This window comes from Herpailurus yagouaroundi, unplaced genomic scaffold, assembly GCF_014898765.1.
Source record: "Herpailurus yagouaroundi ecotype Mexico unplaced genomic scaffold, PumYag 77, whole genome shotgun sequence".
In the NCBI taxonomy this organism is placed as follows: domain Eukaryota; kingdom Metazoa; phylum Chordata; class Mammalia; order Carnivora; family Felidae; genus Herpailurus; species Herpailurus yagouaroundi.
The window spans coordinates 10,970,146-10,987,942 of record NW_024412388.1 but is presented as its reverse complement, the minus strand read 5'-3'; the positions used below and the strand labels follow the sequence as shown (position 1 = coordinate 10,987,942).

Here is a 17,797-nt window from a genome sequence, read left to right as displayed (position 1 = left end):
TGCCTACTCTGCTTCTCCCTAGCCTCTGGCACCAACTACCCCTCTCTAAGGGGCCAGCACCCATGGACACAGATGATGCCACTCCAAGAAGCACATTCATATATTCACAGGTCCGGAAGCCACATCACCCTCCACGACCACACGACTCAGGCCCTTTGCACAGGATGTGGCAGGTCCCTGTTCTGCAGGCAGCCACCCTGCCCGCTTGAGTCACGAAAAGCCAATTCCAAACGGTCACTTGGCTGCCAAGGACCGGGGCGTCAGGTGGGAGAAAGTGTGCTATTAAGGTATCATTTGGACCGAAAGGTGCTTTCGAGGTTGTCCGCATCGCCCCAGGCCTGCTGGCCCAATGTTGCACATTTTGGGGACAATGCCATCCCTGCCGGTGACCCCCCCCCCATACTGTCCACTTGCCCATCTTACCCCCAGTGGGGTGGAGCGGGGGTGGGAAAGGCAAGCTCCATTTCCGACAACTCAGGTGAATGTTGGCTTCAGATAATCAGGCCCCCTTGTGCTACCCTTGCTCACCCTGTGGGAGTCATTTCCTGCCTGGTCTGCTGCTTCCCAAGAGGCAGATCCCAGGGTTCCGGGTCACCCAGCCTGGAGGCTGGCTTGGGAGTGACCTGTGGCATTGGGTTAGAAGACGTTTTACTTCCCCCTCCGGGCTGCAGGCCCCAGGTGTGGCTGAATGTGGCTGGAATTTGGAACCTCAGCAAAGCCACCTTAGATACCAGAGCTTCCCCCCCCCCGCCCCCCCCCCCGGAAGGCCACGGAATCAGAAATGAGACCCTAGAAGGCTGAACATCAGATGAACGGAGGGCCATCCACCCGCCCACCAGCTGGGCGTTTGGTTTCCATGGGCAAGAAAAGCTGTGCTTATCTTAAGATCAGAGAGAAAACCATGGTCTTCGGCATCGGGGAGGAAGGGTCACTCTCAAGTTCCTCAGGCCTCGGTTTAGGCTTTTCCCGCAGGGGGAACTGGTTCATTGGGCTGAGGAACATGTACTTTGACGGTTCTTGGAGGCCGACACCTGTTCAAGTCTTGGGAGTTCAGGCCTGTCATTGACTCTGGTGCGAATGGCCCCAATGGCGGTCGAGCATCGTGGTCCCAACAAAGGATTCGCTTTGACAACCAAAGTGTCAGGGGAACTCCAGTGCATGTCGTCCCTCCCAAGTCATCACTCAGCGCTGAGGTCAACAGACTCGAGCCTGAACACATAGATCCAACTGGTTTTCAAGGGTTGTGTCTGTGGACTTTTTTTTTTTTCTCTCTCTCTCTCTTTTTGGTCAAGCCCTACTGGGGGCTCTAGAGAGTCTGAACATTAAGCATTCCTTTCCTCCTTGTGCATGTTGTTCCAACCGGAACACTGTTGGGGAGAACCAGTTCAAGGTCAGTCCGGTGCTGTCAGTAGGAACTCAGAGCTCCCTTCTAGCCTGGTTGCTTGCCACCTGTCTCCTGAGAGGTTACAAAGTGGGTTACAGACATTAGCACGTGTTAATTCTCACAATGTCCCTGGGAGGGAACCAGGAAGTGTTGTGGATGCAGGTGTTGAGGCACAGAGGGGTGAGGCCACCGGCAAGAAGCCACAGAGCCAAACAGTGGCAGAGTCAGGAAAAGGGCGGGGGGGGGGGGGCTCTCCACCACGTCAATCATCTCCATGATGAACACACCCCCGTTCCAGGTGACTGAGACCTCACCACACAGGTTTGTTGGGTTAATAGTGACAAGCATTTCCCTGCCCCCAATCCCAACCCCTTTGTCGAACTTGGTCGTCGCCGGCCTGAGTCAGTCAGCCCGGATCCCGTCCTCAGGATGTCCCTCCTGACGACAGGAAACCTGCATTTCCTGGAACCCTTGCTGCTAAGCCCCGCCCGCAACCTCCCGGCGCTGGAGCCGCGCCTGGGAGCAGGCAAAAGGCTCTTCTCCGCGCCCACCCCATGTGCCCCATGGCTTTTGGGGTGGAAGGGAGTGGCCGCCCCATTTTGCAGTCTCCCAAGGGAGATTCAGCGAGCTGAGTCAGAACCCGGGTGCTCAGTTGTGGGGGGCACAGGTGCTGGAGCCAGGAGCCCCGCCAGGCTGGCTGGAAGGGCCCCCGTGCCGACGGGTCAGCCTCAGGCTGTGCTCGTCCCTGGCACCGCCCTTGCTGGGTGCCGTGTGTCCGGCTGGAGCCGCACCTGCGCTTTCTGGGAGGGTGCTCTTGGGGAACTGCCTGCCTCCTTCCAACCGCGGCAGCTCAGTTCAAGGCCGCGGGGACCAACCGGCCTGCTCAGTGGCTGGCGGTCACTCTGGGTGGGGCCTGGGTTAGAGAGAGGCTGGGCCGACAGGTCCTCCCACTGAGCGGACAGGTCCACAACCCGCTGAAGACAGGCAGGCCGGTGTCCCCTCGTTCCTCGCAGCGCCCCTCTGAAACTGCGACAGTCTGCTGGGATTGTGCCCTGGAGGGGCGCATCCCTGGCCCGCGGCCACTATGTGCAGTGGTGACAGCATCTGGCTACCCTTCCTCCGCGGGTGTGTCCGTGTTGGGGCTGGTGGGGCGACAGTCCCTTACACATTGGTGACCTCGAGGCCGTTGTAGCCTTCCAGCCGGCACTGCTCTGGCCTGCCCTGGGGGTCGTCGTCTCCACAATCTTCATTTTGAAGAGAGCCATAGTCATCATGAAAATCAGGGTCTTTGCTGCTGAAGCCCCTTCCTATCTTCCCCAGCGGCAGCTGAGAAGAGAGAGATGACGGTCAGAGGAAAAAAGGAACGGGGTGCCTTGGGATCTGGAAAACGTGGGGTCCCCCCATTCTCATTGCTTCGTGACCTCAAGCAACTTGCCTAACCTCTCTGTGTGCTTCCTGCTGCTCAGAGACCCCCGAGAGGATTTTGTGAGTCGACCCTCGGAGAGAGCTTTGCGTTCCCAACTGAAGGAACTGATTGGTTGCCCAGGGTGAGGACAAATATAGTCTGATGGTCCTCAAAAGTCTCCTACCTCCCTCCTCAGCAGGAGGAGCATGGAGAGTGGGTATAACAAGAGAGGCGAGAGTGTCTGAGCAGGGGCGTGAGGTCTGACTGCGTTCCCAAGTCGAGAAGAAATATTCTAGCACTTCCTGGTGTGTCAGAAACGGTGTGCGTGTTTTGGAGACTCAGAAACTGGGCTTTGGATCCCTGCTTTGCCACTTCCTGGCTGTGTGACCTGGGATGAGTCATCTGCCCTCTCTGAGCCTCAATTTTCCCAGCTTCAAGGTGGGAATAGAAGTTCCTTTCTCCCAGAGTTGTCACAAAGAGTAGAAATTGGATGTGTGAAGCACACAGCCAGGTGTTGGCAAAGGGTGGCTATTATTAACCCTACACGGCAGGTCCTCAGTGTGTATTTATCTCTTATTTTGAACATATCTCTATTATAATCTTCCTGATGGTGCTTTGAAACTACTTATTCCCTCGACTGCCAGACCAGTGTTTCTCGATCTTTTGTTCCATGTTGCCACCTTTAAAAACGGAGACTTTTCTCATATTTTCTCCTAATCCCACCCCCCCATCAAATGTTCACCCCACGGATACACTGTGCTTCTGTTCATGTCCCGTATACATACCTGTGCTTCATACATAAAAAGAGTGAGGTTTTGGCCCCTTCCCACCAAACCCATTTTCACCCCGTTCTAGACTGCACGTTTTGGACCGAGAGCACGGTAAGAGTAAGGGAGAGAATTTACTCATGCTTAGTCCCATTGATGCTCGGGGTGGTGCCTAAAACACAATTAGGATCCAAAAAACGTTTGCTGCATGAATGGAAGAATTTTTGGATTATCCACTTGGGCCATCTGTGTCTACACACTTCCGTTTAGGAATCTGGGTCAGTCTGAGTCTGTGTGAACAGATCCAAACTGCACGTGCTTCCATATACCAGAGGCTAATCTGCTGCGATCGGTCGGGTCATTGGAGTTCAAGAGCTAAGTCGGTGGTTCTCAGAGTTTGGGGTGCATGGAACCCTCTGGACGGCTTGGCTGCAACCAAGGATCCCCGTTACCCCAGAGGCCCTTGGTTTTAGGAGGCCCGGGTGGGGGCTCCTGGGTGGCTCGGTGGGTTAAGCGTCTGACTCTTGATTTCAGCCCAAGTCATGATCTCACCGTTGGTTGAGTTGGAGCCTCGCGTCGGGTTCTGAGCGGAGCTCACAGAGCCTGCTTGGGATCCTCTGTCTGTCTGTCTGTCTGTCTCTCTCTCTCTCTGCCCCTGCTCACACTTGCTTTCCCTCTCTCTCATTCTCTCTCAACAAATAAACAAACATTTAGGAGGCCCAGGTGGGTCCCAGAAGCTGCCTGTGATTCTGATGCAGGCGGGCGAGACCTGTGCTTTGAGATGCTACTCTAAGCCTTGGGTGGGGGCTGGGCTTAAAGCATCATGCAGGTCGGTTGAAGGTGTCTTCCTCTCTCCCGTCTGCATCTGTGACCTGGTCCATTGGTCCCCCTCCACAAGCCAAGACAGGAGCTGGGAGGGGGCATCATGGGTCCAGATGACAAAAAGACCTCCCCCAGGCTGCAGGAGCCCCGGGTGAAGGCGTCAGCGTCTTACCCGGCCAGCCTTGTATTTAATGCCGCCACTGCTCTCCTCCTTCCCAGTCCGGGTGACGCTGGAGGCCCTCCCTGGGGGTGTTCCGAAACGCTCAGCCTCCCGGAGGCCTGAGGAGCTGGGGAGAGACACATTCTGAGTCAGCGGTGGGGGACCCGGTCAGCTACCATCACCCAGAGACACACACACACGCTCACACAGGTGACAATGACCCTACCTGCTGCAATTTACCGCGTACCTTCTGCGTGCTAAGCACCCCTGTGCTGCGAATGCCCTCCGAAGCGTCAGGAAAATCGCCCCCGCGCTGCTTTTGAAATCTGTGTCTCCCCCGTCCCACCCCACAGTGACTTGTTGACTGACGTGACCCCACTACTCCCTTCTCTGTGTTAAAGCGCTGAAGGCTTCTGTTAGAATAGGATTCGGCAAACTGCAGCCTGCAGGCTGGAGCCGGCCCGCTGACTGATTTTGCGAATAAAGTTTTATTGGAACACAGCTACGCCCGTTAGTTGTTTATGTGTTGTCTAAGCCTCCTTTCTTGCTATGAGAACAGAGTTGTATACTTTTAAAAAAATGTTTATTTATTTTTGAGAGAGAAAGAGACAGAGCATGAACAGGGGACGGGCAGAGACAGAGAGGGAGACGCAGACTCTCAAGCAGGCTCCGGGCTCTGAGCTGTCAGCACAGAGCCCGACGTGGGGCCCCTGAACCCACGAGATCCTAATTCGAGTTGAAGTCGGATGCTTAAAGAAGTGAGCCACCCAGGTGCCCCTGTATATATTTTTTTCTTTTTTTAATTTTCTTTTTTCTTTTTTAAAACTTACATCCAAATTAGTTAGCATATAGTGCAACAACGATTTCAGGAGTAGATTCCTTAGTGCCCCTGACCCATTTAGCCCATTCCCCCTCCCACAACCCCTCCAGTAACCCTCAGTTTATTCTCTATATTTAAGTCTCTTATGTTTTTCCCCCTCCCTGTTTTATATTATTTTTGGTTCCTTTCCCTTATGTTCATCTGTTTTGTCTCTTAAAATCCTCATGTGAGGGGCGCCTGGGTGGCTCAGTCGGTCAAGCGTCCGACTTCGGCTCAGGTCACGATCTCGCGGTATGTGAGTTCAAGTCCCGCGTCGGACTCTGTGCTGACTGCTCAGGGCCTGGAGCCTGTTTCAGACTCTGTGTCTCCCTCTCTCTGACCCTCCCCCGTTCATGCTCTGTCTCTCTCTGTCTCAAAAATAAATAAACGTTAAAAAAAAAATTAAAAAAAAAAAAGTCCTCATGTGAGTGAAGTCATATGATTTTTGTCTTTCTCTGACTAATTTCACTTAGCATAATGCCCTCCAGTTCCATTCACGTAGTTGCAAATGGCAAGGTGTCATTCTTTCTGATTGCTGAGTAATACTCCACTGTACATATATACACCACATTTTCTTTATCCATTCATCCATCGATGGACATTTGGGCTCTTTCCATACTTTGGCTATTGTCGATAGTGCTGCTATAAACATTGAGGTACGTGTGTCCCTTGAAAACAGCACACCTGGATCCCTTGGATAAATTCCTAGTAGTGCCATTGCAGGGTCGTAGGGTAGTTCTCTTTTTAGTTTTTTGAGGAACCTCCATCCTGTTGTCCGGAGTGGCTGCACCAGCTTGCATTCCCACCAACAATGCAAAAGAGATCCTCTCTCTCCACATCCTCGCCAGCATCTGTTGTTGCCTGAGTTGTTAATGTTAGCCCTTCCGATAGGTGTGAGGTGGTATCTCACTGCGGTTTTGATTTGTATTTCCCTGATGATGAGTGATGTTGAGCGTTTTTTCATGTGTCAGTTGGCCATCTGGATGTCTTCTTTGGAGAAGTGTCTATTCATGTCTTTTGCCCATTTCTTTACTGGATTATTTGTTTTTGTGGTGTTGAGTTTGATAAGTTCTTTATAGATTTTGGATACTAACCCTTTATCTGATATGTCACTTGCAAATATCTTCTCCCATCCCATCCCGTCAGTTGCCTTCTAGTTTTGCTGATTGTTTCCTTCTCTGGGCAGAAGCTTTTTATTTTGATGAGGTCCCAGTAGTTCATCTTTGCTTTTGTTTCCCTTGCCTCCGGAGACGTGTTGAGTGAGAAGTTGCTGCGGCCAAGATCAAAGAGGTTTTTGCCTGCTTCCTCCTCTAGGATTTTGATGGCTTCCTATCTTACATTGAGATCTTTCATCCATTTTGAGTTTATTTTTGTGTGTGGTATAAAAAAGTGGTCCAGGTTCATTCTTCTACATGTCGCTGTCCAGTTTTCCCAGCACCACTTGCTGAAGAGACTGTCTTTATTCCATTGCATATTCTTTCCTGCTTTGTGAAAGATTAGTTGGTCATACGTTTGTGGGTCCATTTCTGGGTTCTCTATTCTGTTCCATTGATCTGAGTGTCTGTTCTTGTGCCAGTACCATACTGTCTTGATGATTACGGCTTTGTAGTATAGCTTGACGTCTGGGATTGTGATGCCTCCTGCTTTGGTTTTCTTTTTCAAGATTGCTTTGGCTATTCGGGGTCTTTTCTGGTTCCATACAAATTTTAGGATTTTTTGTTCTAGCTCTTTGATGAATGCTGGTGTTATTTTGATAGGGGTTGCATTGAATAGGTAGATTGCTTTGGGTAGTATTGACATTTTAACAATATTTGTTCTTCCTATCCAGGAGCATGGAATCTTTTTCCATTTTTTGCATCTTCTTCAATTTCTTTCAAAAGCTTTCTATAGTTTTCAGCGTATAGATTTTTCACCTCTTTGGTTAGATTTATTCCTAGGTATTTTATGGTTTTATGTGCAACTGTAAATGGGATCGATTCCTTGATTTCTCTTTCAGTCACTTCATTGTTGGTGTATAGGAATGCAACTGATTTCTGTGCATTGATTTTATATCCTGCAACTTTGCTGAATTCATGAATCAATTCTAGCAGTTTTTTGGTGGAATCTTTAGGGTTTTCCATATGGAGTATCATGTCATCTGCGAAGAGTGGAAGTTTGACCTCCTCCTGGCCGATTTGGATGCCTTTAATTTCTTTGTGTTGTCTGATTGCAGAGATTAAGACTTCCAATACTATGTTGAATAACAGTGGCACAAGTGGACATCCCTGTCTTGTTCCTGACCTTAGGGGGAAAGCTCTCGATTTTTCCCCATTGAGGATGATATTAGCGTTGGTCATTCATATATGGCTTTCATGATCTCGAGGTATGCTCCTTCTATCCCTATTTTCTTGAGGGTTTTTACGAAGAAAGGATGCTGTATTTTGTCAAATGCTTTCTCTGCATCTATTGAGAGGATCATATGGTTCTTGTCCTTTCTTTTATTGATGTGATGAATCACATTAATTGTTTTGCGGATATTGATCCAGCCCTGCATCCCAGGTATAAATCCCACTTGGTTGTGGTGAATAACTTTTTTAATGTGTTGTTGAATCCGGTTGGCTAATATCTTGTTGAGGATTTTGCACCCATGTTCATCAGGAAAATTGGTCTATAGTTCTCCTTTTTAGTGGGGCCTCTGGTTTTAGAATCAAGGTAATGCTGGCTTCATAGAAAGAGTTTGGAAGTTTTCCTTCCATTTCTATTTTTTGGAACACCTTCAAGAGAATGGGTGTTAACTCTTCCTTAAATGTTTGGTAAAATTCCCCTGGAAAGCCATCTGGCCCTGGACTCTTGTTTTTGGCAGATTTTTGATTACTAATTCGATTTCCTTACTGGTTATGGGTCTGTTCAAATTTTCTATTGCTTCCTGTTTCAGTTTTGGTTGTGTATATGTTTCTCCGAATTTGTCCATTTCTTCCAGATTGCCCATTTTATTGGCGTATAATTGCTCATAATATTCTCTTATTATTGTTTTTATTTTTTCTGTGTTGGTTGTGATCTCTTCTCTTTCATTCTTGATTTTATTTATTTGGGTCGTTTCCTTTTTCTTTTTGATCAGATTGGCTAGTGGTTTATCAATTTTGTTAATTTGTTAATTTATCATCAATTTGTTAATTTGCTATGAATTTATTGCCATTATGATGCTTGTAGAGTTGGAGCTTCTGGTGGTGTTCTCTGGTCCTTTTTAGTCTTTGTTGCTTTTTGTCTTTTTTTTTTTTTTTCATCTTTCTCCCCTCAGAGAGCCCCCCTTAAAATTTCTTGCAGGGCTGGTTTAGTGGTCACAAACTCCTTTAATTTTTGTTTGCCTGGGAAACTTTTTATCTCTCCTTCTATTTTGAGTGACAGCCTTGCTGGATAAAGAATTCTTGGCTGCATATTTTTCTGATTCAGCACATTGAATATATTCTGCCACTCCTTTCTGACCTGCCAAGTTTCTGTGGATAGGTCTGCTGCAAACCTGATCTGTTTTCCCTTGTAGGTTAGGGACTTTTTTTCCCTTGCTGCTTTCATGAGTCTCTCCTTGCCTGAGTATTTTGTGAATTTGACTATGATATGCCTTGTTGATGGTCGGTTTTTGTTGAATCTAATGGGGGTCCTCTGTGCTTCCTGGATTTTGATGTCTGTGTCTTTCCCCAGGTTAGGAAAGTTTTCCGCTATGATTTGCTCACATAACCCTTCTACCCCTATTTCTCTCTCTTCCTCTTCTGGGACCCCTGTGATTCTGATGTTGTTCCTTTTTAATGAGTCACTGATTTCTCTAATTCTTAAATCGTGCTCTTTTGCCCTGATCTCCTTCTTTTTTTCTGCTTCATTATTCTCCATAAGTTTGTCCTCTATATCGCTGATTCTCTGTTCTGCCTCATCCATCCTTGCCGCTGCGGCATCCATTCGTGATTGCAGCTCAGTTATAGCATTTTTTATTTCATTCTGATTAACTTTTATTTCTTTTATCTCCACAGAAAGGGATTCTAATCTATTTTCGACTCCAGCTAGTATTCTTATTATCGTGATTCTATATTCTGGTTCAGACATCTTGCTTGTATCTGTGTTGGTTAAGTCCCTGGCTGTCCTTTCTTCCTGCTCTTTCTTTCGGGGTGAATTCCTTCATTTTGTCATTTTGAAGGGAGAAAAGGAATTAATGAGGGAGAACAATTAAAATTAAAAAAAATATTAAAATTAAAAAAAGATTAAAATTAAAAAATTAAACACACACACACACACAAATTGAATAAATGATGCTAGATCCTAGGTGTGTTTTGGTCTGGGTGTTGAAAGTGGTTTGACAGATTAGAGGAAAAAAAGGGGGGGGGGAAGGAAATCGTTTGAGAGTTTGAAAAAAATGAATACACTGAAGTAGACTAAAATGAGATGATGGAGGTAAAACAGGATTTGAAAAAACATACACAGAAGTAAAGAATATAGTAGAAAAAAATAAAGAAAAATATTTTATTAAAAATTAAAAATATAAATGAATTTTTCTTTTTCTATATTCAAGAAGGAGAAAAGAAACGAGAAAGAGAAAAAAGAGAAAAAAGAAAAAAATGAAAAAAGGAAATCGTTTGAAAATTTGAAAAAGTGAATACACTGAAGTAGACCAAAATAAAATGATGGAAGTAAAATAGAATTTGAAACAATTTACACAAAAGTAAAACATATAGTAAAAAAATGAAAGAAAAATATTTTTAATAAAAATTGAAGGTAAAAATGAAGTTTTTCTCTTTCTGCATTCAAGACAAAGAAAAGAAACGAAAAAGAAAAAGAAAAGAAAAAAAAGGAGATCGTTTGAAAATTTGAAAAGGTGAACACACTGAAGTAGACTAAAATAAAATTATGGAAGCAAAACAGAACTTGAAAAAATTTACATAAGAGTAAAAAATATAGTAATAAAATTAAAGAAAAATATTTTAATAAAAATTGAAAATAAAAATGGATTTTTCTCTTTCTGTATTCAAGAAAAAGAAATGAAAAAGAAAAAAGAAAAAAAAGAAAGAAAATTGAATAGATGAACCTGCTAACAGATTGAAGTAGGACTGAAATTGCTTCGTTTTCCCCTAGAAGTCAGACTATGAAGCACTTTATGGTCCATAAATTAAGCCGGCGGTGAGACGTGTGTTCTTGAAGAGCGAGGTTGGCCCGGTTGGGCGGGGCTCAGTGTAATGGCTCCGCTCTCCACTAGATGGCGCTGCCAGCCTCCTGGGGTGGGTTCTTGTGGCGCTCGTAGGTGCGTATGCGCATGCGCGGGAGCGGTGAAATGGCGCCACCCAGCTACCCGGTCTGTTCTCCCCATCAGCAGTCGCGCACCCGTCCTCTGTCTTCAGCTCTCGACAGCTCCCCGCTTCTTCCCTCTCCGTGACCAGGCCCCAGGCAGTCGCTCTCTCCCGAGTTTTGTCTCAGACGCGGCTGTTTTCCCCGGCCCCTTACTTCCGAAGGGCTGCGGCTTCGGCCCCTTCCGCCCCTCTGCGGGAGGGTCTCCCCGGGCAACGGCTGACGCCGGCCGCACCCAGGAAAGTTCGCCAAACCGTGCTGCTGCCGGAGCCCAGAGACCGCGGCCGGGTGCCAGCCGCCCCAGAAAAAGTTCGCGAGCTAGCGCAGCAGCAGCCTTTCAGGGATTATGGACAATCGCAACTCGCATCTGGCACCGGGCTTCACCCTTAACGACCTTGTTCCAGCACCAGCGATCGGGCCGTTCTCTGGGGTCTGCTGGGCCCAGGTGGCCTCACAGCCTCTACGAGAAGTCCTTCCAGCCGTGGAACCGCTTCTCCCCGTGTGGCCCGAGAACCTCCCGGACCCCACTCTGCTCCTGGGGATTCGCCCTTCCCTCCAGAGCACCCACCGCCAGGTATCGAGCTGGGGAGTTGCAGCCTTTGTGCTCCCCTTGTTTATTACAGTCTTAATGGAATTTAAACCCTCTTCTTTCTCCTTTCTCCCTTTTTAGTTCAGTCCCTGCGGCTGTTTCCAATTTTCCACTTTCTCTCCAGCTGCTTTTGGGGAGGGGTGCTTTTCCCGTATTCTCCCCCCGACCCTTGACTCCGTCCTCTCTCTGCCTGCAAAAGCACCTCCCTTCCCGTGGCTTCTTGCTCCCCAAGTTCGCCTCTCTGCACCGCGTACCTGCTGAATTCTGTGGTTCAGGTTGTGCAGATGGTCATGTTAATCCTCCAGTCAGTTTTCTTGGTGTGTAGGTTGGTTTAGTGTTGGTCTGGCTGCATTTCATGGACATGAGACCCACAAAAATCTTCTATGCTCTTCCGCCATCTTGTCTCCTCCTCCCCCGTATATTTTTGATATAGACCGAGTGTCTGTGTTTTGACACAGTTCCCAAGTGCTAACATTTACTATCTAACCTTTTTTTTTTTTTTATTTGATAGAGAGAGAGTTTGTGTGCGTGCGAGTGGGGGAGAGGTACAGAGGGAGAGAGAGAAAATCTTAAGCAGGCTCCATGATCAGCATGGAGCCCAATGTGGGGCTTGAAACCATGAACTGTGAGATCATGACCTGAACTGAAATCAAGAAGCTCAACTGACTGAGCCACCCAGGCGTCCCTCTGTCTAACGTTTTAAAGAAGTCTTCCAGCCCCTGTTAGAATATCAGTGCTGTGCTGGACGTATGAGGTGTTGGGGTAAGAATCCTGGTCCAGAATCCTGGAAGTTCCGAACTCAGTCCTCCCACCTGCCCTGTTTTACTTTTAGATGTTGGCCAAACCCCTGTCTCCCCTGGGCTCCGGTGTTCAGCCTTTGCCTGGAGGGTAGGCTGTAGCCTTGGCGGGAGCCTTGTGCACGTTCTCCGTCAACCTTGCCAGACCCAAGCCGCTTATGTCCAGAGAATTTCTCGGAGCTCTAGCAGGATTGAAATCCCGGCTCTACCATTCATTGGCTGTATGACCTTGAGCAAGCCATTTCGTTTCTTGGAAGCTTGGTTTCTAGGTCTGCAAAACGGGGATTATAACGTAGCCAACTTTATGAAGTTAGTTAAAACGTGCCTCGAAGCTTAGCTGACGTCCAATAAATGGCCACAATAAGGGTTCATAGTAACATTTAGAACACTTTGCAAAGGCGTCGGCTCTGATTGACAGGCAGCCAGGGATCGGGGTCGCGGGAGCTGAGAGCCTTGGCCCAAGCAGACTTGCTAAGAGAAATGAACCCTCTAGGGTTTTTTAAGCTGCCTCAGAGAAGTCCTGCTTCCGGGGCAAACTTTGTCGAGGGGGTTTAAGGCAAGGGAGAGGTCGCATGTAGGTGGTGCTGGCAGGTCAGGGGGCAAATCAAGCTGAGTTTTCAGATCCGTGGGTGCCGGGGGCTCCCCGGGTCTAGCGGGGAAGCCGTTCCAATGCAGAAGCCATGAAAATCTAAACTCACTCAGCCAGCGGTTTGCTGTCATGCATCGAAGTGCGTTAAATCCTCCTGACTTGGGGACACTAGCCGTTGAATGAGCTTGGGACAGCTGCCGGGGCCCTCGGCTTCCCCCTGGAGAAGACGTAGAAGTCAGGCCTTACCTGAGGGTTCACGAGACCCTCGGTGGCAGCGATGGAACTTGACCTTGAGCCTCTAGGATCAAGATCCGGACCCTGGAGGACAGCGTAGGACCCTGGGCTCCACACCAGTGGAGTGGCCTGGCCTGACCTCTGAGCAGGTACGTCACCTGGGCTGTGTGTACTGCAGGGAGGGGTGCGTAAAAGCTCTTCTCCGGGTGCCTGGGCTGCTCAGTCGGTTAAGCGTCCAACTTCGGCTCAGGTCATGATCTTGCAGTTCACGAGTTAAACCCCCACATCGGGCTCCATGCCGACAGCTCAGAGCCTGGAGCCTGCTTCGGATTCTGTGTCTCCCCCTCTCTCTGCCCCTCCCATGCTCATGCTCTCTCTTTCTCTCTCTCTCTCTCAAGAATAAGTAAACATTAAAAAAAATTATGAAGTCCTATCTCAGAATGTGACCGTGTTTGGAGAGGAGTCTTTGTGGAGGTAGGTAATTAAGTTAAAATGAGGTCATTCGAGTGGTCCACAGTCCGATATGACTGGTGTCCTTGCAAGAATCAGAGATTTGGGGGGCTCCTGGGTGGCTCAGTCGGTTAAGTGTCCGACTTAGGTTCAGGTCATGATCTCCCGGTCTGTGAGTTCAAGCCCCATGTCGGGCTCTGTGCTGACAGCTCAGAGCCTGGAGCCTGTTTCAGATTCTGTGTCTCCCTCTCTGTCTCTGCCCCTTGCATGCTCATGCTCTGTCTCTCTCTGTCTCTCAATAATAAGTAAACATTAAAAAAAAAATTTTTTTTAAAGAAGATGGTGGGTGGGTTGAAGAACAAACCCATCAGGAAGATTGTCCTTCATTGTCGGGGGCATCCTGGGGTGCTCAGAGAAAGGGTTGTTCCCACCAGTACTGAACCACATTTAGGAGAGAGAGAGAGAGAGAGAGAGAGAGAGAGAGAGAGATCGATCTTAACCTCCATTATTACAGTTGAACCTGGGCATTTATACCCTGGGACAAAGGCTCAAAAGTCCCCCTGGGAGGGGTTCAGGGAGGGGCCTTGACACCTCCCGCTGTTGTTTGGTCATTAGGCTCACGCTTCAGGGAAGAAGCAGCGTATGATGGTTTAAATCCCAGCTCCACTGTTTATCAGCTGATGGGTCCAGGCAAGATAGGTAACCCTCTTGTACCTCAGTTTCCTCATCTGTGAAATGGGGCTCCTAGTATGTGTCTCCTGGTAGCTATCAAATGCTAGGCCCTGAGCCGGGCCCGTGGCAGAGGGCAGCCAGTGGCTGTGGCAGTTTGATGACCGCACCCTAGAGCTGCCTCTGCAGGAGGGAAGGAGAAGGGAGGAGGAGAGGGAGATGTTGGCCGATTCTTCCATTTTTGGAAACAAAATGGCAACCTCTGGACTGTGGGTCATGAGGCCATAGAACGGGAATGAGTAAGAAGATACAAAGTTTGCTGCTTCAGAGATCTAGGGGACACTCTGGGGGCCCCTGGGTGGCTCAGTTGGTTAAGCAACAGACTCTTGATTTTGGCTCAGGTCGTGATCTCACAGTTTGTGAGTTCGAGCCCCGGGTCAGGCTCTCAGCATGGAGCCTGCCTAGGATTCTCCCTCTCCCTCCTTCTCTGCCCCTCTCCTGCTCACGCTGTCTCTCTCTCTCTCAAAATAAATACACATTAAACAAAAATGCAGAGAACTCCATCTCTGACCTCATATCCAAGCAGAATATAAGTGGGCATTCTGGAAGGACCCATCCCTGTCCCTGACTCTATGTATGTTAGTGACGGGCTGTATCATCCTCCAGGCCGACGCTGGGGACAGTCCCCTATTTCCATGCAGACTTTCCATTTGGCTGCTCCGGGGCTGCAGCGAATGCCTTTGGAACACCACGGCTACTCCCTGCATCCTTTTTGTCCCCTGGTTTATTTCTCCGGATCTGGAACTCACAGAGGACTGACACACAGTTGGTGCTGGACGGGGGTTTATCAGGAGAAGCAGGAGGCGCGTGTCGGGGCAGATGCCGCGAGAGGATGTGAGACACTGCTCGTTTGGGTGTGTGTCTTGTCACAGAGACAGGAGGAGGCGGGAGAAGACGATGTCATGTTGGGACTTAGTAACGCCGGGAACGTGCCTCTCCCGGGGTCAGGTGTGGATGCTAATGTTCCCTGACTCCGTGGCCCTGGGCCACAGTATGGGGTGACTGCAGCCTCCTGATGTGCTCTGAGCGGCCTGCCCCCTCTCCTCTCTAAGTGGTCACAGGGCCTCAGGGTCTACTGGGGAGTGGGAGCAGGTGCTCGTCAGCACCCCCGTAAACTTGCCAGCATGGTGGAAAGCCATTGGGTCCTTGGGAGACACTGGCATGGCCACTGGCTACTCTTACGGAGCCACTGCACTTCTCTGAAGCTAGTTTTCTCACCCATACGATGGGGCAATGATCTGGGGCGCCTGGGGTGGCGCAGTTGGTTAAGCGTCCAACTCTTGATTTCAGCTCAGGTCACTATCTTGCGGTTTGTGAGATTGAGCCCCGGGTCGCGCTCTGCGCTGAGAGCTCGGAGCCTGCTTGGGATTCTGTCTCCTGCTCTCTCTGCCCCTCCCCTGCTTGCTATCTCTCTCTCTGAAAATAAATAAAAATAAACTTTAAAAAATGGCACAATGATCCCTTCTCATCCAGCTTCCTTCTTAGGGACGAGGATCAGATGAAATAAGGAATGAGACAGAACTTTGCTGGTGATAACTTGCAAGTCAAATTGCCAAGTGTTATTCCCACAACCGTCACCTGGTCCCCCCAAGCCTTGGATTCAATCCGGGATGGAGTCTCGGGTTAGCCCTTGGTATCTATTCAATGGTCAGGGATGTTTCTCCATCTGAATCCTTCCACCCCATCAGAGTATTCTGGAAGAACTCACCCCAAAGGACCAGCACCACCTGCCCTGCCCCCTCTCTCTGGAAAGCTAAAGTCAGCAACAGAAGGACAGGGAGCAAGAGGGCAATGGGCAGGGCAGTTTCACTGCTTGGGCCACCGCTGAGATGTCCTGGGGCAAAGCCCGAGGATCTTGGTTAATATAAACCCATCCGACCCTCCCACGCATCTCACCACATGCCTGGGGGTCACCGTCTCCACTGGTGTTCTGCTTAGCTGGGGACACTTGTACCAACAGGGGTGGTCTCCAGAATTTCTTAGAAACTCATGAAGTTCTGTTTCCCCTAAGCTGACTGAAATCTCTTCCCCTGGGCTGTGGCAGGTTCTCAGCAAAGGGGTCTCAGATGCCACACCGAGACCCGATGCACGGGCCATGGACGGACACACAGAAGGAAGCAGCATGGTGCAGAGGTGACAGCAGGGAGGTGGGCCTGGGGTCTGGGCTGGTGGAGCCTCTCAGTGCCCTGGCTGACCAGCTCCGACTCCTTGCCTGTAAGATGAGAAGAGTCCACTTTTCTCTTCCTTATCCTGCTATCAGGAAGGATTGCTTTCCTCTTATTCTTAAACAAATTTTTTAATGTTCATTTTATTTTTGAGGGAGAGAGACAGAGTGCGAGCAGGGGAGGGGCAGAGAGAGAGGGAGGCACAGAATCCGAAGCAGGCTCCAGGCGCCGAGCCGTCAGCACAGGGCCCGATGCGGGGCTCGAACCCATGAACCGTGAGCTGAAGTCGGATGCCTAACCGACTGAGCCACCCAGGTGCCCCACTTTCACCTTGTTCTTAAAGGAGTCTTTGGCCTGTCCACAGCATAAGAACCCACCCTATTTGCTCCCCACCAGAAACTTCCCCAGTGCTCAGCCTCAAATCCTGGACAGTCCTTTTAATGCACCTGTTAGCTCAGGAGTGCTCAAGGGTTTAATCAGACACATGAGTGCCTGCTAATGTTTAGCTAGTGCTGCCCCTCCAGGGCTCAGAATGTATTAAGGCCATTACAGATCACAATGCTCCAGAAGGGAGGTTAGGGAAGGGGACAATTCTTAGGAGAAAAGCCTTTTTCCTGCACCTGTTGATGTACGGCTCATGGAATAGGGTCCTCGTCAAACGTTGGTCTCCATAGAACTACCTCAAAATGCTCAGAACGTACATTCCTGGGCTCTACCAGCAGATAAGGGTCCTGCAGATCTGAGTCAGGGCCAGGGGATCTGCATTTCACAAGGGCAATGATGATTCTGCTGCAGGAGTCCATGGACCACGCTCTGAGAAACACTTCGGTATCAGCCTGCTGATGGGGAAGGGCAACTCGGGACTTCTGGGTTGTCGCCACTAATACACGACTCCCCCCACCCCCTAAGCCTCAGTGTCTCCACCTGCATAACACAGGGTGTGTTCCAGCTGCTTCTTGAGGCTTCGTGTGGTTTGGGGGTTCGGCACTCGGGGTTCTGACTCAGAGAGCCACCGATTCAAATCTGAGCTCAGTCAGCAAAATGGACACAGCCTTAGCTAGACTCACCGACAATTAAAGAGTAAAGACTTAAATTACTAAAACGAGGAATGAGAGAGGGGACATTACTACCAACTTTACAGAAATAGGAGAGGCTATCACGAAGTGATTATATAATCAATTACATGCCAACGAATTAGCTAACCTCGGCAAAACGGACAAATTTCTAGAAAGATATAAACTACTGAAACTGATTCAAGAAGAAATAGAAATTCTGAATAGGTTTGTAACAAAGAAAATTGAAGTAGGGAAAAAAAAATTCCCCGAAGAACAGTCCGGGACCATGAGGCTTCACCAGTGAATTCTACTAAATGTTTAAGGAATAATGAAAAACAATCCTTCACAAACTCTTCCCAAAAAAAAAAAAAAAAAAAAAAAAGAGGGGAGAGAATACTTCCCAATTTAACCTTTGAGACCAGTATTACTCTGATACCAAAACCAGACAAAAATATCACAAGAAAAAAAAAACTCTATAGACCAACATC

The 17,797-nt window shown here is 48.8% G+C and overlaps 1 protein-coding gene across 3 annotated transcripts in view; it reads right to left on the bottom strand.

The window, feature by feature from the left end:
• Nucleotides 1-1,024: 1,024 nt before the first annotated feature.
• KAZN (kazrin, periplakin interacting protein) overlaps nucleotides 1,025-17,797 on the bottom strand; it is a 465,989-nt gene continuing 449,216 nt past the window's right edge. For all 3 annotated transcript variants that reach the window (XM_040455652.1, XM_040455645.1, XM_040455659.1), the window contains 2 exons: nucleotides 4,551-4,665; nucleotides 1,025-2,710 (listed from right to left, as the gene is read on the bottom strand). In XM_040455652.1, coding sequence (XP_040311586.1) covers nucleotides 2,546-2,710; nucleotides 4,551-4,665 — 280 coding nt within the window. In that variant the 3' untranslated portion in view covers nucleotides 1,025-2,545. The remainder of the gene's footprint in view (nucleotides 2,711-4,550; nucleotides 4,666-17,797) is intronic.